The 22,046-nt window shown below is 36.1% G+C and overlaps 1 protein-coding gene across 1 annotated transcript in view; it reads right to left on the bottom strand.

Moving 5' to 3' along the window:
- Window positions 1-1,850: 1,850 nt before the first annotated feature.
- Window positions 1,851-22,046, bottom strand: part of NEB (nebulin) — a 221,952-nt gene continuing 201,756 nt past the window's right edge. The window contains exons 173-189 of the mRNA XM_087710553.1: window positions 18,863-18,955; window positions 18,334-18,426; window positions 16,888-16,980; window positions 14,317-14,409; window positions 13,780-13,872; window positions 13,269-13,361; window positions 12,757-12,849; window positions 12,247-12,339; window positions 11,718-11,810; window positions 11,226-11,318; window positions 8,655-8,747; window positions 6,810-6,917; window positions 6,223-6,412; window positions 5,417-5,509; window positions 5,054-5,203; window positions 3,543-3,652; window positions 1,851-2,551 (exon numbers count right to left, since the gene is read on the bottom strand). Coding sequence (XP_087566679.1) covers window positions 2,378-2,551; window positions 3,543-3,652; window positions 5,054-5,203; window positions 5,417-5,509; window positions 6,223-6,412; window positions 6,810-6,917; window positions 8,655-8,747; window positions 11,226-11,318; window positions 11,718-11,810; window positions 12,247-12,339; window positions 12,757-12,849; window positions 13,269-13,361; window positions 13,780-13,872; window positions 14,317-14,409; window positions 16,888-16,980; window positions 18,334-18,426; window positions 18,863-18,955 — 1,848 coding nt within the window. The 3' untranslated portion in view covers window positions 1,851-2,377. The remainder of the gene's footprint in view (window positions 2,552-3,542; window positions 3,653-5,053; window positions 5,204-5,416; window positions 5,510-6,222; window positions 6,413-6,809; window positions 6,918-8,654; window positions 8,748-11,225; window positions 11,319-11,717; window positions 11,811-12,246; window positions 12,340-12,756; window positions 12,850-13,268; window positions 13,362-13,779; window positions 13,873-14,316; window positions 14,410-16,887; window positions 16,981-18,333; window positions 18,427-18,862; window positions 18,956-22,046) is intronic.

Below are 22,046 nucleotides of genomic sequence, written 5' to 3'. Positions count from 1 at the left end.
GGTGATACCAGTGGTGGGTTTCAAATTTTTTTAGAACCTCTTATGTAGGTGTGGCCTGCTTTGTGGAAGTGGCTTGCTGGCCATGTGACTGGGTGGACGTGGCCAACTTGTAAAATGTGAAACTCACTTAACAACGCTCTTGCTTAGAAACCAAAATGTTGGCTCAGAAACTGGCATTTGAAGCACACAAGTCTTAAAGCTGTTAAGTTACAAGATCCTTGCACCCCTAATCCTTTAGAAAAAAACCCCAGGGGTGTTCAAACTTGACAGCTTTAAGACTTCTGGACTTCAACTCCCAGGATTCCTCCTCTTGCTCTTCATCTTGATGTGCGGACGGGTAGGGGGAGGGAGCTGGAACCGGTTCTAAACAGCACTGTAGATTTGTGGAACCTCTTCTGTAGAAGAGGTTAGAACTGGTAGGAACTCACCCCTGGGTGATACCCAACTGCAATATGTCCTGAGCTAAATACAAAGTCTTGTCTGTTATCTGGAGGCTTTTGGGGTCTGAGTGTGTTCTGACCCAGCCTTAGCATAAACAAGAAATGGACCCCTTGTCACTAAAAAACCCTCTTTATTTACCTCTTATGAATTAATTGCATTCACCCACCGAAAGTCCACACAAAAGTCCTGCAAGGAGTTAACTGCAGCAGCAGGCCTTATCAATTCCTTAATATAATTGCAAGGCTGTGAGCTCCCAGACAAAGGCTGCAAATTAAGTTCTGGCAAGCAGTCTTAGTTGCACGAAACACAATGAGCAAAATCTCCAGAAATATGAACTGTTGTCTCCTATGACAGCCACTCCCCTTCTATTTATTCCCCAGCCAGGGAGGGGCCAATTCAGCGTTCACGTTTGCTTTGTTTCCCATTATTTGCTTCTGAGCATACTTCCATCTGAAAAGGCCCCAGCTGTTCTTTCTCCTCACTCATCTCAGCCTCCCAAGGCAACTGCCTCGCTAGTGGCTGGGAAATGTTGGACAGTCCTATCTCTATGTCCGATGCTGAACATCAATCAGAGCCTACCCCAGGCTCCAGAACTGGCCCAAGCTCTTCCTCAACCTCCTCACTGTTCGAGTCATAGAGAAGCACTGCTAATGGGCAGGTCTATCACATGCAGGGCTGGCTGGGTAAAAGCTCTACTGACCAAGCCTTCCAAGATGTATCTAGAATGGAAGATCTCACAAGAGCAAAGTATCCCATGTACACGGATCTGCTTTTAATCTCCTTTTGAAAGCTACAATAGGTACAAACTGGGGTGGCCTCCTGATATTAGCTGTCAGAAATAGATTATACTTTATAACCAATTTCATTGTATTTAAGTACAATGACAATAAAGATTATACTTAACTTGTAAGGCAGGCCCTGCATTGGTCACTCACAGCTTCTGGCTGCAATTTAAAGCCTTACAAAGCCATATATGATTTGGACAACGGTATTTATTGGATAATCTCCAGCCAGACATTTCCTGCTTGATATGTACATGTGGATAATATTGTTGGTTCCCTAGTTTAATGACATAAAGGGGAAGTATTGATGTTTCTGTAATGGCTCATGCTATGAGATACCCCTTGGGTACTAGACTTTCTCACTATGTAAATAGATTTTTAGAATATGTTAAAGATGGGGTTGCTTTGGCAAGCTTCTAGAGATTGATTGGTGGACACTCTCAAGTTTATGGGTTACATGTTAGCATCAAATAGTTTTCAAATCAATTTGCCTTTTGAATTTTTTTAGTATTAATATTATGGATGTTTTATCACTGCTGTGGATAATTTTATTGTACTCTTGTAGTGACACCAGCAAGAACTCTGAGAAGCAAATAAGTACATAAAATAAAGAAACAGAGCACATAATAGATTTGCGGAAACATGACATTTATTAGCCACTAATTTAAAGAGGAAATTAACAGCACTGCGACCCAAGAATACGCAGATTAAAAATGCATGCATCAAATCAGCATTTTCTAAGTAGAGCAGAAGAGAGGCTTTCCACTTTTAACTAGTTTCAGGTGTTGTATACTAGAACAGACATGGATACATTCGGATGTATTTAGACTATTGTGTGTGATCACTGCATCTCTTGAGAAGAAAAACCACGTAAACCAATACAATTCAATGATTCGTGAAAGTAAACTGAATTGTGTAAATTCAGCTGGATTAAAAGAGGGATGATGTACTGCATTTCGGGTACCCCAAACTCTCTTTTAAGCACCTAGTCAAACTAGGATGGCTAATGTTTCCTGAAAGTTTTAGATGCCAGACAATTCTTCACATGTATCACGAGAGAGAAAATAAGGCATTTTGGGTGACTGTTATGAATTGTACTGAACTGATGTGGCATAAAGGGCCTTCTTATTGTCCATGTCAATAGGAGTCTCCGTTTAAACTGCTTCTACATAGTTGGCTGGAAGCATGCCTGTTTTGCCTGTTCTTTGCACAGTCCCATACATCCATCCTTCATCGATGGCTTGGACGTTGACAATTGCATCACCATCTTTGAAAGAGACTTCATCAGCATCTGCTGCTATGTAGTCATACATAGCACGATAAGTCTTCTATTGTGGTCATATTAGGGAGAAAAATAATACCCAAATGTTACTAACATAAACACAACAGTACAGGGAACAATCAATTCAACACTTCTGTGAAACTTTGTGTTAAGAATATAATCTAACGGTTGGGTTGGCAATATATAAATCATGTAACAACGCTGTACCTGTTTCTTTAAATCATGCTGTAAATGTGATTGGTTGATGTTTCCTCAATCGGCCATAAGATGGAGCCAGAATCACTGTTAGATGCTGATCTGATCTGAGTGTTTGGAAGCTGGCTGTTAGAAGTGCCATATAGTGATCAGCTTGAGCTACTGTAAGCTTTGCAACTGCTAGCAAACTTTGTGTACTGGATTGTTTGTATGATTATGGACTATGTTATTTAGATTATCCCTTAATTGAAAGATGTTGATGACTGACTGTCTTAACCGTGTATGACTTGGACTGTTTGATGGACTCTGATACCTCTATTTCCACGAAAGTAAAAGCCTATTTAAACAGCAGTTTCTCTGTATGCTGGTTTATATGTTCTCCAACACACTCTCACAATGCTTCTCTGAACACACTTGCTCTCCAAACGGGGAGCTTACCTAACACTTTGAATGTAAAGACCTCCATCCCAAACACATTAATAATATACCTCAATCCCTCAAGTGAATAAATATTCATCCCAAAGATGACCATCCATTCAGACATAGAAAGATTCTCTTTTTCTCTCAAGAAATGGCCACCTTTCCATTGGGTTAATGATAAAATGTAACAACATAATCCAAGTTTCTTCTCCATTACAGTTTGCCGTCAAGAGTTTGCCATCCTGTCCTTATATGTATGCATGTAAGGAGCAAAGCTTGATGTCATGAATCAGGTTGCACCATTTTGATGAGGTCATTGGCTTGTGGTGGAATCACCTGTACACAGGCTCAATTCAGACATACCGTCTGCCTGCAGAAAACACCATTTTTATACATACTTTTTGTCAGATAGATTTGCTTACCCCTGCAGTAGATGGATGAGAGGGTATGGAAGATACTGTAGTTTGTTGGGTCGCAACAGAAGATGATCTTTGTTGTGGCAGCTCTACAGTTTTGGCATGTTTGTAATCCACTAATGAAGGAAATAAAGTTGAAATATATCAGAAGAAGGAAAGCAAAAAAATACCCCAGTGTGTTTTCAAAATACATGGTTAAATGGTGCTTGAACACTGGGTATGTTTTTTTCAAATTTGGTTAGAGGTTGAGGTATACATTAATATAGCACTGATGTATGTATTGTTAGAACATTTTTTTGTAAAAAAAATGTAAAAGAATGCCTGCTCACAGAGATGGTACTATTTGTTTTTTTCTTTTTGGCATACAAAGGTGTTGCTATGTTTCAGTACTTTTTCCTGATTGAAAAGAATCACTCTGATATTGAACATTAAATAAATTTTGGCAGTTGAAACTTAAATACTTTGGCCACCTAATAAGAAGGAAGGACTCACTGAAGAAGAGCCTAATGCTGGGAAAGATTGAGGGCAAAAGAAGAAGAGGACGACAGAGAATGAGGTGGCTGGATGGAGTCACTGAAGCAGTAGGCATAAACTTAAATGGACCCCAGAGGATGGTAGAGACAGGAAAGCCTGGAGGAACATTGTCCATGGGGTCACGATGGGTCAGACACAACTTCGCAACTAACAGCAAATGTTGCATTCCCAAGAAGGTGTTATCATGTTATAAGCAACCCTTACATAGGTATCAAAAATAATGTGTGGCTGGTATAGCAGCTAGTGTTATCTTTTCTGTCATTTTTTTAACACATAAAATAAATCTGAAATTTGGCTCTAACAATGCTCTTCTGGTCTTTCTACCAAACTTCAGGGAAACTGATTAAATTCTAAACAATTGGCTTATGAGGAGAGTAAGAAAATGGAAGCCAAAAGAAAAAATAATAATTTATGATGTAAGCTTTTGATGATTAAATAGGATAGGTTATAAAAAGAAGAGAGTCATGAGGTAACTTTGACAGAGAAGTTAAAATATAACTATTGTGAAAAAGATTGGAAGCCATTTCTTTATACTTTTTCTTTATACTATTTTCTTGTTTCTATATTTCTTTTTTCCTTTCTGCACTTTTAGCTTTTTTAAAAAATCTCCTTTTTTTCTTTTTCATTCTTTTTTAGTTTCTATTAGTTTTTATTTGTTAAATTTTCATACACACACAAATTATTGCACCAATTTCCCCTGTAAGGTGACTCTGAGCAGTTTACAAGTTTATAAAACAAGTAGAAGAATAATTAAAATATTAAAACATTAATCAATTGATTGATCAGAATAAAGCTGGAAGAAACCTTGTAAGTCTTCTAGTCCAACCTTCACAACACGTCATCATGCTTCACCACATTTTAAAACTGTATTGAAACTAGAACTAAAGCGTTGGCTAGAATGGGGATTTCTTACTCCATCAACTACTTCCAGCTATTAGTTGCTCCCTAATATATATTGAATGGGGATTTATTTATGTTTTTACCTGTGGCAGTTGTAGGAAAGTAGCCTCCATTGCTGTAATACGACAAATGTTGATCAGCAGCCTCTGAATGCTCAGATTTTTCATCCCCGCCACTGAGACTGACTGCACTGGCGGAACGTGAATGCTCTCGGCTACGTCGCTGGGCTTGAACTGGGAGTCAGAGGTGAAGAAATAATAGTGAGGGGGAACACTGTGGTTTGTTACTTAGTGGGAAAGTAAGATATGTTAAACTCCTAACAAAATAAAACTGCATTTGAGAGAGCTAAAACCATAAGCTGCTACCTTGTGTTTCATCCATAATGAAGCTCAAATATTATCTTCCACCAGTACCATGTTCACAATTTCACACACAGCACAACATACCTGCCAGCAAGTGTAAGCTTCTCGACTGAATGTTATCTTCTGCTGGGTCATAGTCAAAGACTGATCCAGGATTGGTTCGCCATACCCGAAGGCCTGCAGAAATGTAGGGTGAGAGTGGGATGGTGTTTTGTGTTATTGCAGTTTGACTTTGCAATCAGTCAAAATTTAAGATAATAAATAATAATAATAAACCCAATCAGATGTTTGAGCGTATGCACTAAAATAACCCCCCCAAAATAACCCCTCCCCTGAAAATAAGCCCTCCCTGAAAATATTGGAACATAGCAGCAGCCATGAGGTGACCCTGGTCGCCACCTCCTGCACCTCAAAAATAATAAGACCTCCCCGAAAATAAGGCCAAGCACTTATTCCGGGAGTCAAAAGAAAATAAGACCCTGTCTTATTTTCCAGGAAACACAGTAGCTATGCTTGAAATGTGGCTTGACTCAGAAACAACAAAGCTAAACATAACAGACAAACAATTATGGTTAGATGATCTAAGATACTTTCCAAACAATTGAATCTGGAATAGACCCATTAATTCAATAGACGACTTCATTATAAACTCTGTCTTCAATATAAATTCGCTGATGCGCAGAATAATGTCTGTATGCTATGAAGAATGGATTTTACAAGCAGATTTGGTTTAGACATAGTGTAAAGTTTAGTACAGGTAAACTCTCAAGATAAATCAACTTTAAAAAAAACCATATTCGGTAAAATTAATTCTCTGCCGCATATCTTGACACAATGCATTATAGTTTTGTATGCTTCATTTAGGAAAATCCATACAATATAAGATATACCTGTTAGGTTATTCACTTCTTGATCCTGACCTATTCGTTTCTGCTCCATTTCTACAACTCTTCTCTGAATGCCCCTATAGTTAATGTCACTGAAGTCTTGCATATTCTTCTTTACACGTTCTGTTATGGGATCTGTGACAACAGGTGTGAAACTACCTTTGGTCTTTTCAAAGTCTTCATGGTATTTCACCTGGAATTTTTTAAAAACAAAATACAAATCCATTCCAGATAGTCATATTTGTGATAGCTTACCTGGTAAGAGTTAGTAGTGGAGTGCAACACTCATAATTTTCAGCCTCTAAAAACTAGGAATTATTTCCCCAATAATTAATTTTGCTGATTAAATAAGGCATCCATAGTATTTTTGCTTGAAAGGCATCAGATTGGGGAAAGCTATCTTAAGTAAGTGGTTAATATCTGCTTACCCACTGAAATTATGAAAACTTTATACCCTACGTTGTCCAAACTCCATAAGAAGATTTTAGTTTTTGCTTTGGATGTTACATTTGAACTGCTGTATCTTAAAATATGTTACTGTTGACAGTTTACTTGGCTGTTTCTTGATTTTCATATAAAGCAGTACTCACTGTGGAAATGTGCCGTTGTGTCTCCCGAACACGCCTCATTTCAGGGGTATCCAGGATAAAAGGTGCTTTACCTTGTACTTGCTTCCGGAAGCTATCCGAATAGAGGATCTGACAACATTAAAAAGTTTGAATCAATGCCCCCAGCCATTAGTGAACAGATTTTTAAGAGATGCTTCATTTAGAAGTTGTAAGGAAACAAGAAGTGCCAAACATGCAAACAAGTTTAGGGGCTTACTAGAAACATTTATTCTTTACTAACTCTTGATCTTAAAAAGTTATTGGGCATGTAATATTTTTTTTTTTAAAGAAATCTGTTTATATAATCTTTTAACCTACTCAACCTGAAGGATTGTTTCAAAAACAACAGCAATAGAACACAGACAACTGTTTTGCATTGTCTCTTTGTTGTTTTTTCTGCATGGCTAATAGAAGGTTCTAAGACAGTGATGGTGAATCTTTTCGGCACTGAGTGCCGAAAAGGAAGCACATGCATGCCCGCATGACACCGAGTGCCAAAAAAGGAGAATTTTGCACTCGTGTGCACACTTATTTACACCGCAACCAGGAAGAGGGACTGCCCAGGGGGCATGTGCGCACTGGAAAATGTACTTCTGGTTTCTGGCACATATGGGCCAGCCAGCAAGTCTTCCGATTACTGCCGCGCATCTGCAAGCGCTGATCAACTGGCCAGTGCGCATGCTCACGCTGGAAAAGACCAGCTCTTCCAATTTCAGGCACTGCCACATGCACAAAGGCAAACTGATCATCACATGCCAATGCGCTCCAGAAACCTGGAAGAAGAACGGGTGACGCTGCACGTGACATGTCTCCGCGTGCCACTTCGGGCATGCATGCCATAGGTTCGCCATCACGGTTCTAAGATGTTCTGCTTATAAATGTGGTCTATTTCCAATATGGTACAATACAACAGCCTGTCTTAATCTCAGGCACTCAAAGCACCATTCCAAGAAAAAGTGCCAGCTTTAGATTTTGGTTGCTCCAGAGGCAATGATGCTTCTATCATGATTTGGCAGGCCCAAAAAGTACTTGGTGCAAACATTTTCCATGCAAACCTGAAGCACAAGTGATACACTCAAGACAAGGGTGATCTCACTTGCACCCACACTGTGAACAAATGTAAGGAAGAGAGACTTTATAGCAGATAGAACCTAACTCTGTGATTAGTATTCATAAAGCCCAAAAGGAGAGAGCAAATCATGAAGTCCAGGATTGGACTTCTGAGAATGATAAAAGCCACAAGAAGCCAATGTCAGAGCTTGAAGTAGCTCCACCATCATCTCCATGTGGCTCAAATGCCTTTGTGCATTTACAGAAAAGACATGTGTACCTTGACATCTACAATTGTATGTGTGTTGACTACCTTCTTTTTAGGTCTTACATTATCAGACATAAAATGGTTAAAAATATTTCTAAAGAACTGCTTCATGGCAATCTAAGGAAATCGTAAAACTTACATTTAGATTAATGCAGGCTTGTTTTTTTTAAAAAAAGTCTAAAATGCAAATATCATTTTGATCCATATAACATGAATAATATAAAGGCTATTTATCTTTTTTTTTAAAAAAAAAAGTCAAACTGTTTACTGAAGACAGTGGCAATTTAAAAATCCTTAAGCCATACTTAGATAGAAATGTGACACAATTAAAAATAAGATCGTATGCTTAGATAACATATTAGTTTTTAAATGCCAAGATAAAGTTATAATGCTAATGCAGTTATTAGTCTGGAAATATTTTGAACATTACAGAAATAATGTATATATAAGTGTAAACAATAAGTATATATAAAGTATATAAAATATAAATTGGTTGTTCTTGAAAATACCGAGCTGATGTTTTCTTGATTGCGTTTGGCCCTCTCCATCTCTGGAGTGATAGAAGTTGGGGTTCCTTTTCCCAGGCTCTCTTTGTACATAACCTATACAGCATACAATAAAGTGTTCAAAAATCAAAGATTAGATGCTTGTTCGTGAATGATTTTGTTAAATTGGATTACTATGAAGTAAGAGTGTAATCACTACATGGATAGAAACATCACCCAGGAAACAAATTGGTTAAAAAGTTACAGGGTGGGGGGGAAAAAACAAGAATAAGAACAAAAATGACAATAAAAGGAGTGTTGTGTTTAAAAATATATAAAATGAGTAGGATTGAGCTATATTAGATGCAGGACAAGATTGATCAAATTTGTTATTTTAAGTTACTTCTTTTTTTCCCCAATACCAAGCTAATGTTTTCTTGATTGCGTTTGGCTCTTTCCATCTCAGGAGTAACTGGTGTTGGGGTTGCTTGCCCCAAATTTTCTTTGTAGAGAACCTGAAGATTGTAAAAAGTATCCAAAAATCACACAATCACAAAAAAGTCACAAAAAGAATAATAAAAATATAATTCAAATTAAATATCTAGCTTTTATTTCTTTTGCTAAAAAAAAAGTGCTTCAAGGCTTTTCCCAAAAAGAATACAAATAAAAATATAAAAATGATAAAAAACTTCATGATGTCCAAGGTAAACTTGATAAAAATGAAATGTCATTTGAGATATGGTTATTTTTTTCTCTATTTCACACAAGTTAGGAAAACACATACTTCATTGATCAGTTAACATGGTTTTAGATTCTTATGAAATCAAAGACGTTTAATAAAACTGCCATATGAACGCAAGACAAAGAGGTGCTTCAATCAAACCTCACTTATTTGTTAGAGGGATCTCTGCAATATATGAACAAATATTCTATGAGAAATCAGAAAGAGAAATTGTAGTATATTGTGGTGGAAATTAATAAAGGCAACATCCAAGTAGCAGCATTTAGAAGGAAAAATTAAGAAGGTGAGATGATTAATACAGAAAATATTATTTTAAATATAAGGATTCTATCCAGTTAGCAAGATCCATTACATTGTGCAATGGTTCTTTTCAATGAAGTCTTTATGGTTAAAATAATGGTCCAATATTAGTTATCTTACTAACAAAATAGTAATCAAATAATTTCTGTTTCCTATCAATTGCTTGCTCAGTGAAAACCATGGAACAAGAAGTTACCTTGAGAAGTTTTTCTCATAGGGAATGGACTAAAGACACAGTGTACAGTTCTCCATACAAATTCAAAGATATTTTCATTCTCACTCCTGTACATACTTCTGATCACATCTTACTCCTACCGATATTAAGGTACTATGGAGTCCTTGGTGCTCTGTGAGTTGGATGTCTTGCTTGCAGATGTCTTATTATTCGACTAAATAACTTCATCAGTGCTAGTTTGCTCTCTGTTTATATACCATAGCTTGCCCTGCCAGTGTATTACTAAGCAAAAAACCATACCCCCACCAACACTGGCAGGGCAAGCTATGGCATATAAACAGAGAGCAAACACCACACCCACTAGCACTGATGATGTTAACCAGTTGGGTAATGAAATGTGAGCAAACAAACAACCAAGCTCAGAAACCACCAAGGACTCCATGATATAATCTTGATCTACATAGATTCTCTTCTATTGGTACATTAAGGTTCTATTTATTTTTAGATTGGATATGATTGGATTCTCTGCAAACCTCACTACACCATGCATGAACAATAACCCTGCTAAAGAAGAATACACTGAAATCCATCATTACTGTCAGGCTCCAAGAATCAAAAATAACATATGGAGATACTTCTGAATGGTTTCCTCTATTCTTCTATATAGAGACACCTTCTGTCTTCACCTATGGACAAAAACATGCTAGACTAAAGCAAGTATTTGCATAACTACAGATATACTCTAAGAAAAACTAGGGAGGAGACATCTTGACCCTCTTCCTGCTGAGCAAACCTTTCAAGCTGTGCTGCCTCTTTGCCCTCAGGAAAGCAGGATCGTTTTTCCTAGATCTTGTTATCAACAAGATCTCATTCCCGCATTTCATTCCAGCAGTTCCAGAACAAAACTCTGATTATGTTGTGTTTTCTCTGCTGTGCAATTTTATATGATCAGCAGCTGAGGGGCATATAGAAATGTTAACCATGTGTTTGTATGACCCGGCCTTCCACAATCCTCAAAAGGGATAGCTTATATTTTAAGGTTACTGTATATAATTGTTCGTGAATTATTCTGCCTTTTACAAAACAGTTATTGACATAAACCTCTTCTCAAGACCAAGTTATTTGGACCAGAAATCATAGCATGTAGAAATATCTGGATAGAGTCCTATTGGCATCGTTGCTAGATTATGAAAATTCTTCAAAATCTGATGTGGAATATTAATATTAATATCAGAGGTATCTTATGAGTAGAAGGTAAGTGATGAATATATCAGTATTTTACTTCAAGGATATTTTTAGATACAAAAGGCAACATTTCTGAAGTTTTGTTAGCATGTTATATTTTATTATATCAAAAATATTTTTGTTTTTAAAGTACCGAGCTAATGAACTCTTGATTGCGCTTCGCTCTCTCCATGTCAGGAGTGATAGGTATCGGGGTACCTTTCCCCAATCCCTCTTTGTACAAAACCTACAAGGTAAAAAACGGGTGTCCAGTCACCATAGAATAGCAACAACCAAAATGATATTTCAAGAGTTTACAATGTTAATGCCAGGAACACACCAGCGTTCAGTATAGAAACTGTTGATTTGTGTCAGAACAGAGACCTTCAGTCAACAACCAAACAGAAAACAAGCTAGTAGGATAAGAAAACTGATAGACAGCCAATCAAACACTCTGCGGAAGAAAGTAGTAACTCAAATTTTTCTGGGAATATGTTAAAGTTAAGTTGCAGAAAGAGTTCAAAAGGTAAATGGTTTAGGCCAAGAGGCAGAAATGAGAGCTATAGTTACGTTAGAAAACACAAAGCTTTAACACATTTAATATTATTTTAAACCATTCATTCCTTTGCCTCTTTCTTTTAAATACCGAGCTAATATGTTCTTGGTTGCGTTTGACTCTCTCCATCTCTGGAGTGACAGGGGTAGGAGTTCCTTTCCCTATGTCATCTTTGTACAACACCTACAGGATATAAAAAAAGGTAATCTAGTAATTACAAAACAGCAATATTCATCAAAAGATGTTAATAACTTATGGTGTTAATACTTGGATCACACCAACTTCCAGGGAAGCTTGCTAGCTGTTGATTTCAGGGTCATCCATAACAGAGACCTTTAATCAACACCCACACAAGAAAATGTTCTAGTAGGATAAGAAAGATAGAAAAGCTGAAAAGAAGGTGAAATCATTGGGTTTGCTGAAAAATAAATGCAATGAATCAATTCTTAGTAGTAGTAACAGTAGTAGCAGGAGTAGAAGATTTAGGTTGAAGAAGGAATTCCAAAGGTCAGAACCTTGTTTTAAGGGTAAAATTGAGATGCCAACAGTTAGAAAGCACAGATCATTCACACAACTTATTTTTTAAATATTTAAATATAATTTCTCTTCTGCTGAATACCGAGCTAATGTGTTCTTGATTGCGTTTGATTCTCTCTATCTCAGGAGTGACAGGTATCGGGGTACCTTTTCCCAGTCCCTCTTTGTATAAGACCTGAAGGATGCAAAAGAGTATCCAGCAATTATGAAACAGCAAGGATCAGAAAACATATTAATAGGCAGTGTGGTTAATATTTCTATTGCACCAGCTTCCAATGAAGCCAGCTGGCTGTTGATTTCAGGGTCATCTGAAGCAGAGAACTTGAATCAACACCCATAAAAGGAGAAAAAAACTGATAGGATAAGAAAGATGAAAATGCAAAAACAAAAGGGGAGGAAATTCCGTGTTTGTTAAAAAGAAGAAGAAGTGAGCATATCTTAGTAGCATAAGTAGACCTGGTCTGGAGAAGAAATGTCAAAGATAGGAGGCTTGTAATAGGCGAAAAGGCATTATTGATAGTTAGAAAGTAAGATCATTAACACATCAAAGTATTTCAAAGAAATCCGGTTAATGTTCTCTTTTTCTGAATACCGAGCTAATGTGTTCTTGATTGCGTTTAACTCTCTCCATCTCTGGAGTGACAGGTGTAGGGATTCCTTTCCCTACATCTTCTTTGTATGCAACCTATAGAATACAAAAAAGGTACCCAATAATTACAAAACAGCAATGTTCATGAAAAAATATTAATCGTTTATGGTGTTAATACTTGGATCATGCCAGCTTCCAATGAAGCTAGCTGGCTGTTGATTTCATTGTCATCCGGAACAGAGACCTGTAATCAACACCCACAAGAGAAAATAATCCAGTAGCATAAGAAAGACGGAAAAGCTTTAAAAATGTGAAATTTATCTATGTTCTGAAAAGTAGTGAGTCAAGTCTTAGTAGTAATAGTAAACATAGCTTGAAGAAAAGATTCCAAGGTTTGGGGGTGGGGAGATTGTTGTAAGGGGTGATTTGGCAGTACTGATAGTTAGAAAGCAAAGTCATTAACACATCAACTTATTTCAAAGAATTCAGATCATTTTTTTTCTTCTTTTGAATACCGAGCTAATGTATTCTTGATTGCATTTAACTCTTTCCATCTCTGGGGTGATGGGTACGGAAGTTCCTTTCCCTATGTCCTCTTTGTACAACACCTAGAGGATATAAAAAAAGGCAATCTGGTAATTACAAAACAGTAATGTTCATCAAAAGATGTTAATAGCTTTTGGTGTTAATACTTGGATCACACCAACTTCCAGGAAAGAGAGCTTGCTGTTGATTGCCCTCTGTTAGTTGGAGCAGATTTTTTTTTAATCAACAACCATGGAAGAAAATTATGTAGTTGGATAAGAAAGGCAGAAAGGGGTAGGTGGGTGGAGAGGATTCTAAGTGTACTGAATATTAAAAATGGTGAGTCAGTAGTACACCTAAGTTGAAGAAAGAATTCCAAGGAAAGGAGGCTTTTTCTGGGAGATGAATCGGCACTACTGATAGTTAGAAAGGGAAGTCATTAACACATCAATTCATTTCAAAGAATTCAAAGAATTCTTTTTTTCTTCTTCTTTCAAATACCGAGCTAATGTGTTCTTGATTGCGTCTGACTCTCTCCATCTCTGGAGTGACAGAAGTTGGAGTTGCTTTCCCTACATTCTCTTTGTACAACACCTGTGGGATAGAAGAGTAGCCAAGTAAGCCAGCAATAAGTAAAATTGAAGGATTCTGTTATTGATGCTTTACAAAGAAGTTGATCGAGAAGAGGACATCTGGCTGGATGGTGGCATCGTAAAAGGTTTTTTTTTCAAAAAGCAGACACTAGTATTCTTTATATACAGTGTCATCCTTTGAAGGTGTGCTTTGGATCTCTGTAAAATATTCAAAGATGATCGAACATACCAGTGATAGGAAAATGGAATGTTGTATTTTGGCAATAATTTGGAGGCAAGGTATTGATTAGAGGAAGCTTTAAAAGTCTCCAAAATGATGCTATCCTAAGTTGAACAACAAAGATCAAAGTTTCATAGAAATGCATAATGAAAACATTAGCAAGATGGAACTGGGGAAAAGCTTTTTAAAAAAAAGAGAATTAAAATGCCAGTTTCCTAAAAGTACCGAGCTAATGATTTCTTGGTTGTGTTTGACTCTCTCCATCTCAGGAGTGACAGGAGTTGGGGTGCCTGTCCCTAGGTTTTCTTTGTATAGGACCTGCATGGTAAAAGAAGGTGGGACAAAACAAAAATAAGAATGAAAAACAGCAGTCACTTCAAATATGCCAAGAGTGTTGGTCTTCAATCTCCTGGGAATGAGTCGGAGGCTTTCAAAGTTATGAGAACTTTTCCAAGTCCTATTTCCACAATATTCTTTCTGTGGTTTCTTGCTTTTGTCTACCCTGCCAGCAAATCATAATGTTAAATACACTAGGAATGTTTAAGTCATCCAAGATTATAAGAAGATGTAAGACTTGAGCTTTTTAGCAATAGCAATAGCACATAGACTTATATACCGCTTTACAATGCTTTACAGCCCTCTCTAAGCAGTTTATAGAGTCAGCCTATTGCCCCCAAACAATCTGGGTCCTCATTTTACTAATCACGGAAGAATGGAAGGCAGAGTCAACCTTGAGACTGTCAGCAGGATCAAACTGTTGACAGTCAGCAGAATTAGCTTGCAATACTGCATTCTAATCACTGCCCTAGCATGGCTCTTAAGTTTTGATTAAGCTCAATAATATTTTAAGGTACCTACTGCGTGGACCATGGCCATGCAATTAACAATCCCCTTAAAGATTATGAATGAATGAATATTAAATATTTAAATGGATTTTATGTGTGGGATTCATACAAGTGCTTCAAAATTTGATTATCCCTTTAGTTTTTCTCTATGCTGTAGTTTTTATTTTTAACTATACATGGCATATTGCAGCATAGTTTGTGGTTGTGAGTCACTCCTCATCATCCTATATCTTTGGAGGCTCTGCACTGTGATGTGTTCAGAAAGGTCAAAACACATACGATGGCAATCATGATGGCATGATCCTAGCTGCGCCCCTTTTGTATATGGCTTAATGTTGCACCCATATATAAAGTGTAAACAGATGAGACTTCAGTCATGATGCTACAGCCATTATCTTGACTGTTTTGATATTTCCATCACTACCACCATCACCCCTCCCTGGATGAACTTGTTCTAAGACAGAAAAGATTGGTCCAAGATGTTGGAAACTGTTAAATCTGTTAAGATTTTGGACATCAGAATACAGTCTTATAAAATGGCCTGATAATCCTCCCAAATGCCCAAACTATCATAAGATATCATAATATTACCCAAGAGATTTTTCCGTGAGATCTTTTATATTAAGAGTCGCTTTTCAAACTGTGCATATACATTTAATAAATATTTTTTTTAATAATTTGGCTGGTCAAGGGCTTTGTTTTAGAGATTAAGCAATACTGCAACTGTAGAACTGTGGCATAAAAATTACACATTCAATATTTTGGAAACATCAAACTATATACCATGTTGGTTAAATCAAGGTTTCTTTTTGCTATGCTAAAATAATACAATAGTCTCCAACAGAACTGAGCAAAGAAACCACTGCAAAAAATATCATGAGGTTACTGGTTTGGTAGAAATAGGACTTATGGCAATCTTAAAGTGATAGAAGTGAGATTCAGCTTTGAATCTTTGTAAAAAAATTATTCCAATATTTTATTCTGAGCATGTCTATATTGTTTGCTTATTTGTTTTCATTTCTAAACTTTATCTGAGAAAGTACTATATACACCTCTTCCATCCAATTGGAGATTTAGACCGTATTCTTTTTACAATTTAAGTTATGCTAAATAAATGATTTTTAAAAAGAATCACAGAAGTTAAAAAAAGAAAAGCAGAGTCAGAATAGTATTCCAGATGGTTAACAATATTTCAGGGACAGCAAAAAAAGTTAACAATATTCCAGACTATTAGAATACAAAATAAATTCATTGGAAAATTAACTATATTGATAGATTTGATATTATTTTGATCAGTGAATTATATGTAGCAGCTAATCAAGATTCAAATGATAATTTGAATGAGGTCAAAAGAGAACTTTGTGCTATTTGAAGTACAAAGCTGAACTTTTACTGAACATCTTTGAGCTGAACTAAAATTTGAAAAGATATAGCATAATTTGGCCCATGATTCTTTAAGACTATTCCTTAAAACCTGGCTGACAACTGTCACAGAATCATAAATGTAAAGTGCCTACACAAAGGTCCTTTTTCCAAAAGGCAACTGGACTTTCTCAAATTTTTCCCCCTTAAAAGCATTTAATTCCTCTTACTTATACTTAAAGACTTAAGTATAAGCTTTACTTTTTCAATAAAAAATAATTTTATTTAATTTTTGCTGGATTGAAGCCTATGTTTACAGATCCAAAATTTTGTTGTTATTTTGATCTACTTCCCACACTTTTCACAGTAACTATCAATATGAGTTGGGAATACATATACCATCATTAAAGAAATAAAAATCAAATCAACAAAAAAGTCAGTAATTGAATGATTCAATTACTAAAACAAAGGGTTGTTTGTTTGTTTTAAAAATGAGTATTTTATGTTATTCGGAATGAGTAATATCAAGGTTTGTAATAGTTAATTCCATTTTAATAAAGTTAAAGGGCATTTTTAACTACAAAAATACCGAGCTATAGATTTCTTGATTGCGTCTGACTCTCTCCAACTCTGGAGTACTAGTTGTTGGAGTTCCAGACCCTAAATTCTCTTTGTATAATACCTGTGTAAGAAGAAATATATCCGTAAAATAAAATTAGCACAGAAAAGCAATTCGGTGCAATTTTCTTCATGAAATAAGTTTTCTTCATGAAGTTAAGAAGTTTGAAAATCCTCTTAAAAATAAACCCTAATCTTAAATCTTAAAAAGTATTCCTACTGCTAAATTAGATATGAAAGCCCACCCAAGATTATAACTTAATTGCATTCAAATAGTATGATGTAGTTAATATTTTAGGAATACTTTAAACCCTCAATAGTTTCTTTTCATTCTCCCTTATGAAGGAAGGGGACACCCAATCAGAATTCATTTTGGGTTGATCAGACTATGTCTTCTCTGATGTAGTCTTGGAATATGAAGGCCTCTTCTTGGAGGTGAGTTGTGATCTGTGGTCATATGACCATTCATAGGCAATAACCCCCATCACCAAACACACAGACACTTTTATTTGCCTACATCCTTGACAACTTAAATATATTTGAAACTGAATTCTCTTGATTGCCAAGTTGAAGGATTCATGTGTTTTTATGACTAGGGGACAAAAAGGTAGCCTTTTTAGAATCTAAAGCTTGGACTTGATTCTTCAGCCTCATGTTCTTCGGTTAAATAAAGGAAAGCTATAAACAACTACTCCATGGAGTACTACATGGAGATGGAATAGTTGTTACTACAAAAGTGACAGCTATGCTATTCCTTCTCTGGAGTGAGATAGGATTGAAGGAGTGAGAAAGGATTTGGAAGTTACAGGATAGATAAAGAAATACTGGAATCCAGTGGAATAATTATCCCAATTTAATTGCAGTAAGGGGTTATTGGTATATGTTTGCATTTAAATATGTACATATGGACTTTAGTACCGAAATTTGGAACTTGGAAGCATATAATTGTACTCTTGTTTTCATGTCCAGAATCACAAATTACCTCAAACCTTCATTAACAAAAATAAAGATTAGCAATAAAAGAACAGTTTACAATAGTTGTTGAGGCTCATTGGTTAGGATCAAAGTGTTATTGTAACTTTGCATTGCACCAACACGTGGATGCCAAAAACTATTAGAAAGATTTCCTGTTATAAAGGCAAAGGGAAAGCACTCTGAATATATTTGTTTAAGGCAAATCATATTGTTTTTTTTGAGAAGGGGAAGGAAGAGAGGAAAGGAGTATGGTGAAAAGAAGAAGTTAAAAATCACTGCAAAACAAAAATAATTAGTGCTTTAATTGTCCATGTCTCATGATGGGATTAAAATGAAGAGAAAGAGATTGTCAAAATCTCATGGAGGGTTTTAAATTAAAAGGAAAGTTAGCACAAGGTCATGGCAGTTAAAATTATGCATTGATAAATATTTTGAGCTATACCGAGCTAATGTTCTCCTGATTACGTCTGACTCGCTCCATTTCTGGTGTAACAGGAGTTGCCATTCCTGTGCCCATCTGTTCTTTGTAAGACACCTGTGAGGGTACAATAAAGTCTCCACAAAAGACCCCAACAAAGAAGTGCAATAACCAGAACTGAATTTGGTAGTAAGTAGTAACAGCGCATGGTTAAATCCTATGGTTGAACTACTGCCACAAAGAAAAAAGGCTAAAAGAAATAGAATATTATTCATTAAATATTTCAATGACATCGCAGGTTAAGGAAAGCATATGGAAGGGGAACACTGTGTTAATTTAATGGGAGCAAATTGTTTATTACATTTTGTTTTATTTTTTAAAAAAACTTATTTTATGATGCATAAAGTTTTTCATTAGTTAAACGTTAGGAAGGGAGATGAGTCACAAAAAATCAGAGATAGTAGAAAATAGAGTAGGATAGTTAGAGATTATTTTTTTTTAAAAAAGAAAAAATATGAGTTGTTAAAATAAATGTGATTTTATTGAGAAATACCGAGCTAATGTGTTCTTGATTGCGTCTGACTCTCTCTATTTCTGGAGTACTTGATATTGCAGTTCCTTGCCCTGCATTCTCTTTGTACATTACCTGCAGAATACAAACACCCACCAACATGAGAAATCAGATAACTGCTAGGGCGCAATGCAAATGTTGATTAACACACTTTTTTCGTATATGAATGTACACATACCCATACACCCAGTTGCACTGTGAGAAATGTTTCCACTCTCTTTTGAAAAGACTACATGTTGTTTCAGAAAGGAATGATATAAATGGAAATACTGTACTTTTTAGTACAGGTAGTCCAGCTTGGTGTAGTGGTTAAGACACCCATTTAGAAATTGTTGTAGATGACCAGGTGGAGCCCAAAGATGGAATCACAAGCATCATTAGTTTAGAATCGCTGCGCTCCCACATGAGACCTAAATCCAACCACCTGTGAATTCTATTGACTCTTATTTAGTGCCAATTTGCCTTCACCATTAGATCAGATTCTTATGTATAGGTAATAAACTTGAAGTGCTTTGAACTAAACTCCTGTTCCTGGAAACTTGTGCCTGACAGAAGCTGGGAGACCATGAATTCTAGTCATACATTAGGCACAAAGCCAGCGGGACTTTGGACCAATCACTTTCTCTCAGCCCTAGAAAGGAGGTAACGGCAAACCGAAATCTTGCCAAGAAAACTGCAAGGATTAGTCCAAGTAGTCTCCAAAAATTGGACATGACTAAATGAGGGGAGGGGGGGAAGGTTCTTGTTTAGTAATTGTCTTGTTTAGTGGCTGGTCATAGTTACGACTGTGATGAAAATATAACATTGGGACCAGTCCTCACATTTACAACTTTTTCAGGTCTGTAAGGCCAAGGAAAGCTGAAATAAAATAGTAAAATCATGTTTCACTTAGTAACAACTTTACTTAACAACTGAGTTGCAGTCCCAGTTGTAGTTGCTAAATGAGAACGATCTGTATTCCATTGAACATTATGTTTAAAACTCTTTCATGAGTCACCAGCTGGGGAGAAGGGATCACAAAAGCTTGAAACTATAAAATTCACATTATTATTATTATTATTATTATTATTATTATTAATAATAATAATAATAATAATAAATAATTTGGGAAGCCCATATCTGGAAAGTTCCTTTTGAATCAGATTTGAATTACCTGAATTAATAAGAGCTCTGTTTCAACTTTAAAAACATCCTTTAACATAATATCAGCCCAAGGTTTTTTTTTTTTTAAAAAGAAGCATATATGTTCAAGATTCAACATAATATCAAACTGGTCTTACACATTTTTATTTTCTTTTTAAAAAAATGAAAAAAAGAGAAAAAAGAACACCAAGTCCTTCCATTAAAAAAAAAAATTAAAAGTCCTGCATTTCACTCCTTTAAAAAGATGCTTATTTCCTCACATACAAAAATTATAATTAGAATCAAGTATTCAGTCAGTTGAAAAAATCCAAAAACAAATAACATAAATCTGAAGTTAGAACATGAAATATAACGTACGGGTCTGGTGAAACCAGATTTTGTAAAAATATATTTTAAAACTAATTCATTGGTGAAAAGTTTAGTCAAATGGATGGGGAAGGCGGTGGGCAGGCAAAAAAATTCAAGATACTGGCTGTGATCATACAAGTAGAATCCATTAGAGTTGAGTGACTACAATAAATTTAAATTAATCCTTGGTAAGGACCTGATAGGTGAGAAAAATGCCAAATTCAGCCTAAACAACTGGTTGACTGTATGACCAACTGTAATAATGATAATAATTTTAAAAACTGAACTGTGTGCCATGTATCTTGACTTTTCTGACCCCTCCACTGCAAAGTGGACAGTATAGAAAACAAGAAAGGAGAAGACAATACCTAGGGGTGAAATGCTATGGTTTCTTCAGAGACATTACATTGTTTACTAACTAAACAGCCCTCAAATGAAGGAAGCTTCATGGTCAGCCATAATTGCCTTATTTTCCAGGTAAAACTGGGGAACAATATTGTTGTCAGGTTTCCAAAAGATGCCCTAATTGACTCATGAATCTCAAGCCAAGTTTCAAAAGAAAACCAGTCATTTATTAGAAGCACAATTTTGGCAATACCCTATTGCAATCAGATCTAAACCTCATTTGAATTGTGGCTGAACTTTACCCCTGTTCCTTCCCTCCCCTCAATCTGTGTCATAAATCACATTCTCCATCGAGGTTCATTCCTCACAAGCCTGCTGTAGTAATCTGAGATCTGACTCTAGCCGAAGGTATGCATGGAATACGCTTGTCCCCTTTCCTCACCATGGCAACTTTATGAGTTGACAATTGTACTGATTATTGAACTGTTTCTAATAACCTGTTTCTAATATTTCTAATAATCATCCTAATGGCTTATACCAGGAGTCAACCCTGGGCTTGGGCCTATTAGTGGGCCATGGCCTATTCACAACTAAGTTGTGTGAGTGGTAGGCATGAGTGTTGCCCCGCCATTCGTGTGAGTAGAGCTGCATGCACTCATGCCCTCCAGGCCACTGCCCATGCAGTCCGATTCCACTCTACTCCCCACAACCAGGTCACCAAGCCGCAAAGATTGGGGACCACTGGTCTATACTACCCAATGTGTGCCCAATTAAGATTTGATTGAATATGTACCATCAAGTTATTTCCAGCAACTTGTGATCATATAAATAGATTTTTCTCCATGTAATTTGATTTGATTACCTGACAGAAAAAGCTAGAAAATTAAGTGCAGTAAAGGGTGATGAATTATTTAGAATTTCTAACTCTCAAATCTTTAATTTCTAACCTTGGATTTCAAGAGCTACGTTGCAAAAGCTAATTTGAAGCCTGGAATCAGATCACCACAAACAAATAAGCAAGCTAAATTGCATACTTCACAAGCTAAGAAAACAGATATGAATAAACATTAATGTAATTGTATTAGGATTGTGCCCAGTTATCTCTAAATATATCCAGAAACCTGTCAAACTTACTAAACATCCCTGCTTATAGGAAGTCGAAGCTACTTGCCTTAGGCAAATGGCAAGTTTTAGAATAGCTTTATAGGAAGCACCTCATCAATTACTTTTGTCATTATATTTTTAATTCCATCCCATTCATCCCCATTTGTATTTTTCTATCTGAGAAACCAACTTATGTCTCATCCTCATCAGTTCAGTATTAATACAC

Source organism: Thamnophis sirtalis, unplaced genomic scaffold (genome assembly GCF_051295495.1).
Source record: "Thamnophis sirtalis isolate CommonGarterSnake01/CBP01778 unplaced genomic scaffold, rThaSir2_p1.2 scaffold_1, whole genome shotgun sequence".
NCBI lineage: Eukaryota > Metazoa > Chordata > Lepidosauria > Squamata > Natricidae > Thamnophis > Thamnophis sirtalis.
Note: the sequence above shows the minus strand (reverse complement) of the source record. Positions and strands in the feature narration are given on the sequence as shown.